The sequence below is a fragment of the Erythrolamprus reginae genome, chromosome Z (genome assembly GCF_031021105.1).
Source record: "Erythrolamprus reginae isolate rEryReg1 chromosome Z, rEryReg1.hap1, whole genome shotgun sequence".
NCBI lineage: Eukaryota > Metazoa > Chordata > Lepidosauria > Squamata > Dipsadidae > Erythrolamprus > Erythrolamprus reginae.
In genome coordinates, this window is record NC_091963.1 from 55532105 (window position 1) to 55550004 (window position 17900).

The 17900-nt window shown below is 45.8% G+C and overlaps 1 protein-coding gene across 4 annotated transcripts in view; it reads right to left on the minus strand.

Moving 5' to 3' along the window:
* Window positions 1-464: 464 nt before the first annotated feature.
* The window catches only part of TCAIM (T cell activation inhibitor, mitochondrial), a 115928-nt gene continuing 98492 nt past the window's right edge, over window positions 465-17900 (minus strand). For 3 of the 4 annotated variants that reach the window (XM_070729581.1, XM_070729580.1, XM_070729579.1), the window contains exon 12: window positions 467-2135. In XM_070729581.1, coding sequence (XP_070585682.1) covers window positions 1456-2135 — 680 coding nt within the window. In that variant the 3' untranslated portion in view covers window positions 467-1455. Of the gene's footprint in view, window positions 2136-17900 lie in introns of all 4 variants that reach the window. The other variant, XM_070729582.1, reaches the window with a different exon arrangement.

Consider the following 17900-nt stretch of genomic DNA (forward strand, 5'->3'; position numbering starts at 1 on the left):
GTATGTCCTCTAGAAATAACACCAAGTTATCCGCAAAGACCTGTATTTTATATTCTTCACTTTTTACCTTGGTTCCATTGATATCTTTATCATTACGAATTTTATTTAATAGAGTTTATATTGTTAGGACAAAGCGCAGAGGGGACAGTGGACATCTTTGTCTAACACCCTTATTTATTTGGAATGGTTTAGTCAGTTCACTATTAACAATTACCCTGGCTTTCTGGGAGGTGTATATTTTTTCCACTAATTGTTCAAATTTATTGCCAAATTTCATTTTTTGGATTAATTTTATCATATACTGTGCATTCAGAAAAATCAGTGCTGCTTGTCTTTCTGGATGCACTTCATAATATTCAATTATATTTAGTACATTTCTGGTATTGTTTCTAATTTGCTACATTGGTAAAAATCCATTCCGATCTGTATGTATAATTTTGTTTAGAATTTTTTTGAGTCTTTCCGCAATAATTGATGTAACACAAATTTTGTTCCTAGCTTTTAAATGTTATATTCCAATTGCTTATGTCTAAAACAAATTAAAAATTGCTTACATTCATCATAAACTTTGCTTTTGTGACCACGGCAATGAAAGTTATGCATTTTACTATAGAAACAGACAATTTTGCATCTTCTCATTTATACAGTCAGACTAAGAACACTATATGCATTGCAAATTTATATAGATTACCAAAAACTGTTCAGAACTGTGCGGTTTTCCGAGATTTACAACTATACTGCAAATCAGTTTCACGAATCAAATATAGTTGCCCATCATGTTTTCATTATATTGTCCTTGGTAATGGTGTTCAAAGTTCATAATGTCCTGGTAAAAGCGCTCACCTTGCTCCTCTGAATAAGCTCCCATGTTCTCTCTGAACTTATCAAGATGAGCATCAAGGATTTGGATTTTGAGTGACATCCTGCAGCCCATTGCAGCATAGTTCTTTATCAGAGTCTGAACCGGTTGTACATAGTTTTCATCTTTATGATTGCCTAGGAAGCTGTGAACCACTGCGACAAAACTGTTCCAAGCTGCTCTCTCCTTCCTATTCAGCTTCTTGGAAAATTCACTGCACTCTATGATCTTCTTGATTTGTGGTCTGACGAAGACATCAGCTTTGATCTTTGCTTCAGACAGCTTAGGGGAAAGATCTTGGAGATAATTGAAAGCTCTTGACTCCTTATCTAGAGCCCTGACAAATTGTTTTATGAGCCCGAACTTGATGTGTAGTGGTGGCATCAGCACCTTGTGTGGGTCCACCAGTGGCTCCCACTTTACATTGTTCTTCCCCACAGTGAACTCTGTCCGCTGAGTCCTGCCTGTGGTAGTGCGCTTCAGTATCCCAGCTGTCCCAAAGGCAAATAAAGCAAGGATACTTAGTAAAACCACCTTGGAGGCCCATCAGGAATGACACCATTTTGAAATCTGTGATAACTTCCCAGCTGTACTCATCATACTTCAAGGCACCTAGCAACATCTTGACACTGGTGTATTCCTCTTTCAGGTGCACCAAGTAAGCTACAGGAAGAGACGGATACTTGTTCCATTGTGAAGCAGCACGGCTTTGAGGCTCTTGTATGAAGAGGCGCCACATTCGGGTTACAGGTGATACCTATAGCCTCGAATAGACCGGCCACATTGTTGCAGAAGCACAGTCCATCTTGATGACTGAAGAAGATGGAAAAAACTTGGTGACGCTTACTCTGATCTGTGACTTGGACACTTTCATCTAATAAGTTCCATTGCTTGAGCCTTGATGTCAGAAGCTCAGCGTTGGATTTGCTGAGACCAAGATTTCTGATCAGGTTAGGGTAGTATGGCTTCCGCTCCTCATCTGCATATGAAAAGAAATCGTGATCTTCAACGTCTTCCTCAGTGTCTGAACTACTGCTTTCTTTTGAAGGTAGTGTAGCTCTGTCTGGAGGTGTTGGTACAGGAAGTTCAGGGCAGTGTGGTACTAGGGCAATAGAGGAAAGAATGTCGTGATACATTACAGGCGGTGCATTTTTGCCAGTGCAACGTTTGGAAGGGTCCACCATGCAGAAGTAGCAATTTGTTGAGTGATCAGTCGGTTCATGCCAAATTCTTGGGATAGCAATATGCATGGCTCTCTTTTCTCCCCTGTACCAACCTATAAGCAAACAAAATAAAATTTGGATTGAGAATTTGATTTAGGCCTATTTCACACTAATGACTAGTGATATTTACAATATTAACACAGTTAATTTGCTATTTAAGAGGGTAGCATTTATCCACACCTTCAAGAGTTTTCTTGCAGTGCTCACATGTGAAATGAGGTGCTCATGGTTTGTCTTGGTCACCAACAGGCATGCCGAAGTATGCTTTGTAGGCCTCACACATCTTAGCAGATGCTTCCACAGAGTACTTTTTTGCTCTTGTCTTTATAAACTGGCCACATACGTAGCAAAATGTGTCTGCTGGATGTACGCAAACTCTTAATGGCATCTAAATTGACTAAGTTGCTGTGTACTGTAAGGAAAAAGGATGTCTCTCCCAACTTGATAAAAATGGTCTTTATTCCATGCAGTATTAAAGTACAAGAGTGTACTGAGGATTCAGCAGAGCAATATTGATCACCCGGTACCAGAGTAACACACAATATATACATTTACATTTCTAAGCTACTCCTGTAATGGGTGTGGGGTGAAGTGTGAATACTGTTGTTATCAGAATCTGAATAGATATTGAATTCACACCTGTCTGTCTAGGTCAATTCCCCTTTGTCTGTGATGGCCATTGCCACTTACTATGCAATCCCAATCAATTAGATCCTGTCTCTCCATCTCTCAGAAAGGGCTATAGTGGCCCTATATAACTGTAGTTATACAGCTACCTACAATTCTGTACAGTCCCAGAAAGTTCTAGATAATTCTGGACAGTTCTAGAAACTTCTTGATAGTTCTCACAATTCCATAAGCTTCTTAAGTATCTTGAAATATTGCAAATATCCTTAAAAATAGATCAATCATTGTGTTGACCACAAAAGCAAAGTTTATAGGGAATAATAACTTTTTTCTATTCATTTAAGGTACAAACAATCAGGAAAACACACTTAACAACTGGGAACAATTTTTTTTTGGAAAATTGTTACATTTATAAACAGTGTTCAACAATGAAATTGGCTTATAGTCACTAATTTGGGTCGCATTGGCACTTCTTTCATTATGATGGTAATATATGTCTCCCTCCACATTTCAGGCATTTTTGCCTCTAAGAGTGCTTTATTGTATAGTTTCAATTGTATGTGTTCTAGAGTGTCACCAAAGCATTTGAAGAATTCTCCAGGATATCCATCTGGTCCTAGAGATTTGTTATTTTTCTGATTCTTGATTGCATTTTGTAGTTCTGTCAAAGTGATTTCTCTATTTAGCATTGCCCTATCTTCTTTTTTAAAATCTGGCATATCTCCTTCTGTTAAATAACTATCTATCTTGCAGGGATCAATATGTTCTTGTTTATATAGTTTCTCATAATATCCTGTGCCCTGATAATTTCATCCTGATGGTATGCTATGTCAGTTTCACGATGGTATGAAGACCCGTGTTCTGGATGATGAAGAAGCTTCACCTGTAGACACACTTTGGAAAACCCAAAACTTGTTAGACGTCAAGGTCCTCTTCAAACAAGATGGATGAACATCATCATCATCCAGAAGCCTGATACTTAGTTTTAAAGTGTCACAAAAAAACTTTATGAGAAGTCTTGTTCAGAATATGAGGATCAGGAAATGAAATTTTTTGAATAGAGTTTTCAAATTGTTTTCAGTTACAAGGAATCTTCGTAAAAAAGACAAAGATTGTTAAAAAAAAAAGCCAGCATGGAACATTATAGAAAGGATAGAAAGAGGTGAAGCATGATCTAATTTCCTCTGTTTACTTTCCTAACGGATTGGATATTGGGAATTTAATAAATCTTATTTTATTTCTTTCCTAACATTGGATTATATTATTATCAGTAAGAATGAATAAGTATTTATTTATTTATTTATTGGATTTATATGCCGCCCCCCTCTGAGGACTCAAAGCAGCTTACAACATATAAAAGAAAACAATAAGATACAGCATTTATTTATTTATTTAATAATAGTAGTAGTAGTAATAACAACAACAACAACAACAATAATAATAATAATAATAATTTATTTAATTGGACTTATATGCCGCCCCTCTCCATGGACTTTGTCAGCAGAGGGCTAAAATCTAATTGCCCCAAGCCTGGCGGCATAAATTAATCTTAAAACCAGTGTTCCCTCTAATTTTTTTCCGGTGTGGGCAGAAAAGTATAGTGTCTGAGCGGCATAGAAGTCCTATATATCTCTCTATATAAATTCCCTTCTTTTTTATTAAAAGAAATTAATAATAAAATAAAACAAAACCAGCAAAACTAAAAACACAACTATTAATAAATCCATGCTTTAATATCTTCATTTCTTAAATATTTATCATAGTATTATAGTAATCTAGTAATACTATGAAAATCTATCTGAACACCAATGCATCAATTAATACATTTCCATATTTACTTTTCTATAATTTCATTCAATATTTCCAAGCTCAATTAATTTTCAGGCACTTAGCATTTACTATTATTAACTTTCATCAGTCTTCTACATTTCCAAGTATATTTTAAATTCATAATGCAAACTCATAAAACCATACAGTACATATCATAAAACCCCTATTTATCATATATATCTTCCATTAATTTTACCTATGTAATTCTATATAGTTCTAAAAGTCTAATCCAGTTTTACTAATTAATACATCCTTTTCTCTCTCTCTCTTGCTTTCTTTCCCTCTGTTTCTCTCTCTCTTCCTCCCCTCTCCTCCCCTCCTCCTCCTTTCTCTCTCTTCCTCCCCCCTTCCTCTCACCTAAACTTATCAAGTTAAAATACCACGGAACAATCTGGAGTAGAAAATGTGTCAATTTTAACAGTAACTGCCAGTAAACGAACCCCATAAAAGCCCTTTTGCGATCTAGCATTCTTTTTAAAAGTGGGAGAAGGGGCTCGGGAGAAGAAAGTTTAGCAGACGCTCTGCGGAACCCCGTCTTCACTACGGGGTCATTGAAATGCGAGGGCGGCCCCGGACCTGCTAGGCAGCATTGGTGAAAGCAAACGGGAGGCCCGTGCAGGGCCACCTGTGCTCCATGTAGCCCCGGAACTGCCTGGAATAAACACCTTTCCCATTTCGATGCAGAGGCAGCAAAGGCGCAGAGCGGCTGCGTAGGGGGCCTCGGGGCTGCTGGCCCCTTCCTGGTCTGAGGGGAGGTGGAAGGAGGGCCAGCTGGGGGGAGCCTCTTTCCAGAGGCTCCCCGCCTCCAAGACCCCGCTCCTGGCCCAGCACCAGGGTGGGGAGGGGACTCGGCTGAACTTCAGCGGGCGGGCAATTATTATTTATTACTTTTGTTATTTCTCTCACCTTCGTTTCTGTTTTTCTCCCGCTTTCATCCCCCTTTTGCTTTCTCTCAGGCTGCAGGATTGGGGGAGGGCTGATGGAGATAAGCCCCCTCGCGCCAATCAAGGCTGCCCAGTAGGCTTTCCAAGCTGGCGCGGAACCAGCACGGTTTCTCCCCGACCCACAGCTGATTCGCCCCTCCCAAGCTGTCAGTGGGGGAGAAACCTCCAGCTTCTCTGGCTCTGTCTGAGGCTGCCAGTGGCGGGTGTTTCTCACGGGGTCCCTGCAAGCAGCGCCCCCATTTTGGATGCCTGTGGTGACTAGCAAACTGGGAGTGGAACCCTGCGAGACGCCCGCCTCCGGGCAAGTGACACATCACGCGCAGCGGCAACTGAGGGGAAGCAGAAGAGCATCCCTCGGCGCTCTGTATCCAGATACTAGAGAAAGCCCACAGGGTGGCCTTCATTGGCTCGAGGGGACTGGCCTCCATCAACCCCCCCCAATCTTCTGCCTTCTTCTGAGGTCACAGGGGAGGTGGGTGCGTGCGACGGCAGCCTCAGACAGAGCCAGAGAAGCTGGAGGTTTCTCCCCCACCGACAGCTTGGGAGGGGCGGGTCAGCTGTCAGTCGGGGAGAAACCGCGCTGGCTCCGTGCCAGCTTGGAAAACTCTGGGCTGTCGTTAGGATTTTCCTGCGCTCCAGTGCACTGTGCACCTTAGAGGGAACTATGCTTAAGACTCTTGCGGAAGGTGAGGTGGGTGGGGGCAGTGCAAATCTCTGGGGCGACCTGATTCCAGAGGGCCAGGGTCTCCACAGAGAAGACTCTTCCCCTAGACCCCGCCAAGCAACATTGTCCAGTTGACAGGACCTGGAGAAGGCTGACTATGTGTGACCTAACCGATCACTGGAACTTATCCGGCAGAAGGCGGTCTCACAAGTAATCTTGCCCAATGCCGTGTAAGGCTTTATAGTCATTACCAACAATTTGAATTGTGTCCTGAAACCAATCGGCAGCCAATGCAGACCGCGGAGTGTTGGAGAAACATGGGCATATCTAGGAAGGCCCATGACTGCTCGCGCAGCTTCATTTTGCATGATTTGTAGTTTCCAAACACTCTTCAAAGGTAGTTCTCATGTAGAGAGCATTGCAGAAGTTGAATCTTGAGCTGATAATGGCATGAGTGACTGTGAGTAGAGACTCCCTGTCCAAAGAGGGCAGCAACTGGTACACCACGCGAACCTGGGCAAGTGCCCCCTCGCCACAGCCGAAACATGATAGTCCAGAGTATACTGTGGATTTAGGAGGACGCCCAAGTTGCAGACCTTCTCTGAGGGGGTCAAAAGTCCCCTCCCCAAAGTAATTGACAGATAGATGGAAGTGTCCTTGGGAGGCAGAACTCACAGCCACTTCGTCTTGTCGGGGTTGAGTCTGAGTCTGTTAACACCCATCCAGACCCTAACACCCTCCAGACACAGGCACATTACTTCCACTGTTTCACTGAGTGGACATGGGGTGGAGATGTATAGCTGAGTATCATCAGCATACTGATAATTCACCCCATGCCCTTGGATGATCTCACCAGTGGTTTCATATAGATATTAAACAGCAGGGGGGAGAGGACAGACCCCTGAGGAACCCCACAAGGAAGGGACCTGGGAATCAACTCTGACTCCCTGCTAACACTGATTGAGACCAACCAGAGACGTAGGAGGAGAACCACAGTAAAATGGTGCCTCCCACTCCCAACCCCTCCAGCCAGCACAGAAGGATACCAAGGTCAATGCTTTTGAAAGCCACTGAGAGGTCAAGAAGCACCAGGATATCCCAGGCCCACCAGAGATCATCCATCAGTGCAACCAAAGCATTTCCATGTTGTAGCCAGGCCTGAATCCTGACTTTTGAGGACCCAGATAATCAGCTTCGTCTAGGGACCATTGGAGCTGGAGCGACACCACCTTCTCAACAACCTTCCCCATAAAAGGAAGGTTGGAAACTGGACAATAGTTATTGAATAAAGCTGGGTCTAGGGAAGGCTTCTTGAGGAGGGGGTGCACAAGTCAACTTTCGCTTAAACTGCTGCATTATTTCACTTGGCTGTCAATAGTTATGGGGTGGTTTAGAGATAAGGGGTGTGGGTGGGAAGCGCACCGGAGGAGATATAGGTTTCGTTTTCCTAGGTACCAGGAGAAGACCGTTAGAGGAAAATTCCAGAAGAGTGACATGAGGGCCAAGATGTCCCACCTGATGAATATGGGCAATGGGGATTGGGCATTGTCCCAAGGGAGGTGGAAAAGTGTTTTGATATGTGCTTGTATCGCGCCATTTTCTCAGACTTTGCTTTTTTTCAGTGCATCTACTTCTGATTTTGATAAATTCAGTCTTGAACTTTTAAACAAGGACTCTGAGTTTTATTTATCTTACATTCTGACTGACAGCTTGACAGCCTCCTTGTAGGGAGTCAGAAAGGACCCTTCAAGGAAGCATTGACCCTTCAAGGAAGCATTGACAATCTCATGGACCCAGCTCTGTGTCACCTCCCTGCTAGCTGAGATCAGCCAGGAGGGACATGGGTCCAATAAACAGGTAGCAGAGCTCACAGCTCCCATGGCCTTGCCACTTCATCAGGTGTTACCAGGTCAAACTCCTCCCACACAACAGGACTAAGATGTGCCCCTGTCACCTCGACTGACTTGTTGTCAGTCGACACTACATTCCAATTGGAGTCAAGGTCCGTCTGGATCTGGACAATTTTATCTGTGAAAAACTGAAAACTGGAGATCTCCTTGGTTTACTGAGGAACTCCAAAGGATGAAATGTCAGAAAAGATGTCTAGAGAAGCGTCGGAGGAAAAGCAAATCTGAATCTGACTGAACACTTGTAAATGCGCATGTTAAGACTTATAAAGTGGCACTCACCCTGTTTGTATATGCTGAATCTCACTCAGCAACCCTGTTTAAGGTGATTCGCTCCTTTCTTAGATGGGGGAGTTGACGAACCCTTGCAGGGTAGTACTCAGGATTTTACTGCTCTGAACCCTGGACTCAGGTTTTTGCTACCCAATGCCAGCTCAGTTGTAAATAAAGCTCCCCTCATTCAGGATTTACTCCTGGATGAGGAGGCCAATCTGGCATGTATGACTGAGACCTCGCTAAAGAAGAGCCTTCTCTTAAGACATACCTCTGCCAGCAGGCATGGCGGCATGACTGTATACAGTAGAACCCCGACTTACGAGACTAATTGGTTCCGGAAGGAGGCTCGTAAGTCGGAACGCTCGTATGACGAAACATTGTTTCCCATAGGAAACAATGTAAAGTCAATTAATCCGTGCAACAACAAAAAAAAACCCGCTGCCGCCGAACGCGGAAGTTAGCGTTCGGCTTCAGGAGACAGCTGCGAAGCGGCGCGGGTGTTTTAAAACGTCGCAGCCGGCCTGGGGGGCTCGGGGGCTTGCCCCCAAGCCCCCCAGGCCGGCTGCGACGTTTTAAAACACGCGCGCCGCTTCGCAGCTGTCTCCTGAAGCCGAACGCTAACTTCCGCGTTCGGCTTCAGGAGACAGCTGCGAAGCGGCGCGGGTGTTTTAAAACGTCGCAGCCGGCCTGGGGGGCTTGCCAGCACCCCCCCGAGCCCCCCAGGCCGGCTGCGACGTTTTAAAACATGCGCGCCGCTTCGCAGCTGTCTCCTGAAGCCGAACGCTAACTTCCGCGTTCGGCTTCAGGAGACAGCTGCGAAGCGGCGCGCGGGATACGAGCGCCAAGGAGCTGTCTCCTGAAGCCGAACGCGGAAGTTAGCATTCGGCTTCAGGAGACAGCTCCTTGGCGCTCGTATCCCGAATGTGAGCTCGGGAGGCGAACAAAAATGTCGCTCCCCTCCCAGCTCTTATCTCGAGTAGCTCGTAAGTAGAGCTGCTCGTATTGTCGAGGTTCCACTGTATAGGGTTTTTAATACTTTTTAGTAATTTGTATATTTTTTATAGTAATTTAGATTTCTCTACATATTGTTCCATTTATAATGTTGTACGCCACCCTCAGAAGAGCGGCATAGAAATATAAATAAATAAACAAACAAACAAACAAACAAACAAACAAATAAAACATTTAAGAAAAAATGCAAGTCATTTCAACAGGAGAAATTACAGTGATTGGATTGTTGCATATGTAATTTTCCCAGGTGTTAATCCAAGTGTTTCATATACAATGGTACCTCTACTTACCAACTTTTCTAGATAAGAATTGGGTGTTCCAGATTTTTTTGCCTCTTCTCAAGAACCATTTTCCACTTACAAACCTGACCCTCCAAAACTAACTGGAAAAAGCAGGAAGAAAAAGAAGGCCGTTGGGCCTCTCTAGGAATCTCCTGGGAGGAAACAAGGATGGAAAAAGCGGGGACAAGCCTCCATGGGGCCTCTCTAGGAATCTCCTGGGAGGAAACAGGGCCTCCACCTTCCCTGTGGTTTCCCCAATCGTACACATTATATTTGATTATACATTGACTCCTATGGGAAAAATTGCTTCTTCTTACAAACTTTTCTACTTAAGAACTTGATCACAGAACAAATTAAGTTCGTAAGTAGAGGTACCACTGGACTTAGGCCAGGCAACATATGTTCACTAAACATCCACTTCTGTATCAAGGTTGAGTTATAGATCTGTCAGAGCTAAAACTATGGAAGAAACCTTTTTTCAGCATCAAAGGACAACCAAAGGACAAACATCAAAGGACAACCTGTTTTCAGCATCAAAGGACAAACCTAGATTATATAGTGTTATTTGAAAGAGACCTAACTGGATCAGAAAGTGCTCTTATACTCTATCCTATTCAGGAAGATCAAGTGGGTGGGTAGAAATTTGGTAAGTCCGGAACTTGACTGTAATTAATGGAGAAGCTGTGATCAGAAACTCAACAGCCCTTACATTAAAAAAAAAAAAAAAAAGCTTATACACCTATTCAGCAGTTTCTATTAATCTGGGGAAATAAGTGAGGGACTCTTTTTTCTGATACAGAAGTATACAATTTACAGAATTAAATGCAAAACATAAAATTATTAAATAAAAGGATTTATTAAACAGAATAGGAACAAAACAAATGTTCCTTTTCAAAGAACCAGTATATAACTAGGTTTTAACTTTGATGCCAGAAGGATCAAAGCATTGCAGTCTTAAAGATGATGCCTAATGTCCATTCAATTAGATTCTTGGATCCTGATTCTAGTACAGATTTATATAACCACAAGTAGAAGATTATTCAGAGCAATATTGCAAAAACTAATCATACCCATTTACATATGTGGTAGTTGGCCCTTAATATCTCTATATCGAGTCATTTGCAGAAGCTATGATAAAATCAAGTGCTGAAATTTAGTATGGTCAGTGGCAAAACCATAGCATTTTAAGTTTGTGGAAGGGTTAAGATTTAATTTAATCACTGAGTCTTCACCCTTGTAACTAGTTACATATGAAAACGTTAAACTATCGAAGGATCTGAAATCATACATACAAGCATCATTTCTAGTTTACAATACTGTGCCTGGCAGAAAGATTGAATTCCACATCCAGCACTGAAAGCAGCAATTTTGGCTCTTTTGATTTTGTGGCCTAATCAAAGAAACACAATAATGCTGAATAAAACTATTCCTCAACTGGAATAATAAAAAAGGCATTAAGAGCATCAAGTGAGAAGATGGGTGGGCAGCAAATACGGAATTGACAATGATCATAATAATTTGCTCCAAACGTAGGCCATGGAGTTGGGTTCAGCATCTACAAATGGCAATTGCTGCTGCTGGAAGAGGCCTAGCTAAGGAAAAAGGGATTGGGGAGAAAAGCTGTGTTGGAATAGAGTTGAGGTCATGACATTTAACCTTTCCATTCCTTTCTCTCTTTGAAACCTGATTATCTCTATTTTTAGGTGCATGCTTAGGGGAGGAGCAAGGAAGCAAGGGCAGCTGACCCTGGTATGCTAGCTCACTCAAATTTTCTAGCCCACTGTAACCCCATTGTTCACAGAGTACTGTGATCCAAGCTCCTTCAAACAAGCTCCAGCTGCTGCAGAACATATAACCTCAGTTTAATGCCATAGGTTAGCTCCTTGAATCCTGTCTTAATGGTAACCCATGGCAATTCAAAATAAAGGAATAGGTAAGTCTCAACATTTGATACTTGTACTGTTATGATCCTAAACTTGCCTTTCCCAATTATTTTAGGAATTAAACGCCCAAATTTCTTGCAGGAAAAAAAAGTCACATTAGGAAAATCTTCAAAAATAGAGATCAAGAGGTCCCTCACACATGAAGGCCTAACTGCTATTTTTGCATACATTTCCTTAGTAGTAGATATGGAAGTTAGACAAACAAAACATCTCTTTGGATATTTATTTTTATTATGACAGAATCAGAGAAATTTGTTCTTTTTTTTCATGAAAAGTGAAGTAGCCTACTTTTCATGAAAAGTAAGACAAGTCATTCATTCAGATGGCCCCTGCTACTCTTTTAAGTATAAAATCATAGGACTGGAAGGGATTTTGAAGACTTTCTATCCACTCTCTTGTTCAAGGCAGGAAGATTATAATATTCTGGACAATCTTTTCTTGAAGATGTTCAGTGATGGAGTACCCAGAACTCAGAGAGGCAAGTTGTTCCACTGACTAATTGTTCTGTCAGGAAATTTCTCCTTAGTTTCAGGTTAGATTTACCTCTGATGATCTTATACCCATTGCTTCTGCCCCCAGATGCTTTAGGAATATGTTGTAAGCTGCCCTGAGGCTAAGAAGGGCGGCATAAAAATAAATAAATAAATCAAACAAACAAACAAATAAATAAATTGACCCCTTCTTCCAGTGACAGCCCTTTGAGTATTGGAAGATGCCTATCATGTCACCCCCCAAGCCTTCTTCTTAGTCTAAAAGAACCGTTGTACATACCTGAACGGTCTTCTCGATGCACTGGAAGGAGAGTCCAACATGGGTAATTCACCAATCTTATTGGTAGAGACTGAGTTAATTTAAATATTTAAATATGAGGTAGTCACCGCCCCTTAGCAGCCCCCAATACCTCAGTTTTAAAAACGAAGCCAGTTTAAGGAAAACCTGTTTATTGAACAATAACCATATAACCTCATAACTGTTTAACTAGCCTCCCAAACTCCGGCGACCTGGCGAAACAACCATGCCGGGTGGGTTTGGACTCTCCTTCCAGTGCATCGAGAAGACCGTTCAGGTATGTACAACGGTTCTTCTCCACTGCAACTGGAAGGAGAGTCCAACATGGGATATGCCAAAGATTACTGCCCATGGGAGGGAAAAGGCTGAGCTACGGTCGCAGGAGTTGAACACACTTGCTGCAAAACCCGTCTCCCAAACGAAGCTTCCGCCGAAGCTATTGAGTCCAGTTTGTAATGGCGTATAAAGGTGGTAGGAGACGCCCACGTAGCCGCCCTGCAAATGTCCTCTATGGACGCCTGAGTACTCCAAGCCACCGAAGTGGCTGCACTTCTAGTGGAATGCGCTGTCACCCCGGTCGGTGGTACCTGTGACCGGGCTTTGTAAGATTCCTCAATACAGTCTTTAAGCCAGCGACTGATGGATTTAGCTGACACTGCCAGACCCATTGATCGCTGACCAAAGGACACAAACAGCCGCTCAGATTTCCTGAAAGGTCCAGTCCGTCTGATGTAGATTTTCAAAGCCCTCCGAACATCCACCTTGTGCCATCTCAGCTCGAGAGGGTGCTGTCCATGTGTGCAAAAGTCTGGCAACACTAACTCTTGAGCCCTATGAAACCCAGAATTGACCTTGGGGATAAATGTAGGGTCTAACCTCAAAACCACCCGATCCGGGTGGAATACACATAAATCTGCCCGCGTAGACAGGGCTGACAACTCCGACACTCTGCGTGCCGACGTAATTGCCACTAAAAAGGCAGTCTTTAAGGAGAGCAATCGCAGTGGAATCGTCCTCATCGGCTCGAAAGGAGGGGCTGTCAACGCCTTGAGTACCAGGGAAAGGTCCCATGTCGGGAACCTATGCACTGGAGGCGCATGGATGTTAATCGCGCCCTTAATAAAATCCCTAATCCAAGGATCCTGTGCTAGGGAGCGAGCGTGGGGTACCCGGATAATGGTTGCCAGGGCAGCTAAATGCCTTCTCAAGGTATTCGGGGCTAACCCTTTCTCTACCCCTGACTGTAGGAATCGCAAGATTGACACCACCGAAGCCTCCCCCGGATTAAGGTGGTGATCCGAACAAAACTTACAGAAAGCCGCCCAAGTGGCCTGGTAGAGTCTAACCGTCGATGGGCGACGTGCTGCCTGAATGGTGGAAATAACTTCGTCTGGCAAGGCTTGCTGTCTCAGACCCGCCCTTTCAAGTGCCAGGCGGTCAGTTTGAACCACTGAGGTTCCGGATGGCAAACTGACCCCTGAACTAACGCTACCTCGGGATCTGGGATCTTCCACGGGGGAGACACCGACAGGGCTACTAGGTCTGCAAACCAAGGCCGTCTCGGCCAATAGGGAGCTACCATTATTAACTCTGCCCCCTCCCGAATAGTCTTGTCTAAAATCCTTTGAATAAGACACGTCGGGGGAAAGGCATACAGTAACCCCTGGGGCCATGGTGACCACAGGGCGTTGACCCCTTCCGCCCCTGGCGTCGGAAACCGGGAGAAAAACCTCTGCAATTGGGTGTTTGCTGGGGTTGCGAAGAGGTCCACCAATGGAAGACCAAATCGTAGTACTATCTGCTGGAAAAGGGCAGGGTCCAGGCGCCACTCCGAAGGATCCAGAGTGGACCTGCTCAGCCAGTCTGCCTGCACATTGTTGGTCCCGGCAATATGCTCCGCTGTCAGAGAGGCCAGATGAGATTCGGCCCAATCGAAGAGGTCCGTGGCTTGAGCCATGAGGAGATGAGATCTTGTACCTCCTTGATGGTTCAGGTGGGCTTTTGTGGCCACGTTGTCCGTCAGCACCAGGACATGCCTGTCCTGCACCCAGGGAGCGAAGGCCAGAAGGGCTAAGAAAACCGCTCTGAGTTCGAGAACGTTGATATTGACCTGGGTTAAGTCCTCCTGAGACCACAAGCCCTGAGCCATATGAGGCCCCATATGGGCGCCCCAGCCCGACAAGCTCGCGTCTGTTGTGATGATCACACGCTCGTGGCTGCGGAGAGGAGAACCCTGGGTCAAAGCTGGGGACAACCACCATGCCAGCGACTGCTTGACCGAAGCTGGGAGTCGCACCTTTCGGTGGGAGTGACTCACCTTGTCCCTCTGGGCCGGAAGTAGAAACCATTGGAGGCCCCTCATATGATGGCGAGCCCAAGGCACAATCCCTATGGCTGAGACCATAGTCCCTAGTACCTTGGACAATGTTGCCAACGGAATTTGCCTTTGTTGACGAAGGCTGGTTACCAATCTCCGTATATTGAGGACCCTCTCTGGTGTTAGCGAGACCGTGTCCTCTGCGGTGTCTATGATGGAGCCGAGGTGTTGGATCGATGTGGTGGGATGAAGATGGCTCTTCTCCACGTTGACCGTGTAGCCGTGCCTCTCCAGAGTTTCCCGTGTTAGCGCCAGATGGTGTTGCGCTTGGACCATAGACTTGGACATAACGATTATGTCGTCCAAGTATGCCATAACTCTGATGGACTGGGACCTGAGATGTGCTGTCAGAATGTCCATCAGCTTCGTAAATGTACGGGGAGCCGAAGATAGGCCGAACGGCATGGCCCGATACTGGTAGTGGACCCCGTTGAGACAAAACCTGAGGTATCGACGATGTGCTGGCCAAACCGGAACATGCAGGTAAGCCTCTTTGAGGTCGATAGAGGCGAGAAGATCGTTGTGCCGAACAGAGGCCAAGATCGATTGTAGGGAGTGCATGCGAAATCTGCGATACCGAATGAAAGTATTCAGGAGTTTCAGGTTTAGGATAGTCCTGAAGCCCCCTGATGACTTCGGCACTAGGAACACAATGGAATAGAACCCTGTGCCCTTGGCATGCTCGGGCACCATCTCTATCGCTTGGATGTTGAGAAGATGTGTTATCTCCAGTTGCAGATGACGTTGTTTGGTTGGGTCTCGAATTAGTGGACAAGTCACAAATCGGTTTGGCGGGGGCTGCAGAAACTCCAGGCGCAGTCCCTGTGATATGGTTGCTATAGCCCACTTGTCGGTGGAGGTACTTCTCCAAGAGGCACTGAATTTTTGAAGTTTGCCTCCTATGGGCTGAAAGGCAGTCAAGTCATTTTGTGCGCCTGAAGCCTCTTTGGTTCCCTCTGAATGGACGCCGAGCCTGTTGGAACCCTCTGGGCCTATCCTGAAAGGCCCCACGGTCCCCTCGAAAGGTGGGCTGGCCATACTGGGTCTGTGTATATGGTCTATTGCTCTGCCCAGCAGACAAGGATGAGTCCCACCGAAATGGCTGACGTCGGTTGTAGGGATTAGGCCTACGCTCCTGGCGCCGATATGCTCTAGGCAGGGTCTTTCTTTTGTCCTTATCCTCGATGAGGACAGGGTCCAAAGCTTCCCCAAAAAGTTTTTCCCCCTGGTATGGAGAGGAGGCCAAGTTCCACTTGGATTTGAGGTCAGCTGGCCAACTACGCAACCAGAGGAGACGCCTAGAAGCCAAAGTCGTTGCCATCCCACGGGCGGAAAATTTAGCTGCGTGGAGGGTGGCATCCGCCGAAAACTCCGCCGCTGCTAGCAGCTTACTTATGTCCTGGCGCAACCTGCCGTCCTCGGGTCCAAGGCGAGATTGCACCTCCTGCAGCCACATAATGGAGGCCCGACTAAAAAAGGAAGCTGCGGTGGCTGCCCGAAACCCCCAGCTGGCCATTTGATGGGATTTTCGCAGCAAAATCTCCGCCTTCCTATCCTCAGGTTTCAAGCTGTCGCCTGTCTCTGAGGGAACCAAGGCCTTTGATATCAAAGTCATTACAGGCTTATCTATGGGAGGAAACTCCAACAGTTTTTCCATGTCCTCATCCAGTGTATAGAATTTCCTTTCTATAACCGAAGGACCTTGTGCTGCTGCAGGGGCTTGCCATGGACGTTTAAGACTTTGTCGAAATATGTCAGATGATGGTACATGCTCAGTTTCTGGCTGGGGTTCCTGAAATAACACAGCAGATGGCTTAGGCCCTTCAGAGGTGTCTGCTGCTTTAGTGGAACCTGGCAAATCCGCCACCTGTTTTGCCTTATGCAACAGTACTTTGAATAAAGGAGCTTTAAAAAGACCAGCAACTACAGGTTGGTCTGGTGGTGTCTCATCATCAGAAAATTCGTATTCCCTTTCTGTGTCCTCTAAGGGTGAAGGATCCTCCATCCAAGACCCCCCACCCGAGAGGGGCGGTGCAGCCCACAGGTTTTTGGGCTGAGCTGGACGGGGGTGAGGAGTAGCCTGATGCACCCCCGCTGCCATCCCTTGAGAATATACATCCGATATGAGGCCCTGCAGGGCTGGTGACAGTTGCTGCCAGGTGTCTGGTTGCACCCTAAGCCCAGCTGCAGTGGGCGTGAAGGTGGCAGAAGGAGCACTTCTCACTGAGTGGGCAGCAGACCCTGGCCTCGCTGGTAATCCCGCCAAAGGAGCAGGCCCAAAGGGGACCTGTCTATCAGGTGACCAGTCCCTGTCTGACAAAGTCTCAGATGGTTTCCACCCAGATTGTGGAGCAGACTGATCCCTGGGCTGTGGTAGCAGCTGTCCCGAAAAGGAAGAGGGGTTCCCTGGTGTCAAAAGGGCTGCCTCTAACTTCTGTTCCAACGCTTTTATCCTCCTTTCTGCCTCCTTGAGGGAGGAGGAAGAAGCCTGGGCCTTAGACTTTTCCTTAGGCTTTGACTTGCCTTTATCCACAGGCACTACAGATGGGGACGCCTTGTCAGGGGTTTTATCAGCCATATTTACTTACAAGTCACACTGTTGGTATTTATGCAACGAAAGACTGCAGACACGTTGAGAATAAATGCCACTCGGTAACACGATCTCAACAAAATGGCGCTAGGCACCTCAGAAGTACACGCCTGCGCAGTTAACTTGTTGGTCGCGCCCTGTTGCTAGGGCGGAGAGCAACTGTCACCCCGCTTCAGGAATGGCGCGCGCGGGAATCAATTGATCAAAATGGCAGCCGCCGCGATCTCAATTGCCATATATCCCCCTCAGGAAACCAGTTCCTAGTGAGGAGGTCAGTCCTGCAGCCTTGCAGCCAGGTTCAAATGAGCCGATCTGAGCCTCGGAGGAATCGGCGGCTCCCGCGGCTTCTCCGGCGGCGGCGGCGGCGGCGCTTTATTATTCAGCGCCGAACAGCTGAGAGGCGCTGGCCCTGAGCCAGGTCTTTCCTCATTACACAAACGGCGGCAATTTCCAAGCCTCCCAGTGAGGGGGGCTGACCCCCTCACCTTCGGCTGTCAGCCGGGTTTGGCCGCTGAGGCCAGTGACCCCAGGCTGAGTCGCTCCTTGATTGGTATAGTACCCGCTGAGGGAAGGGAAACC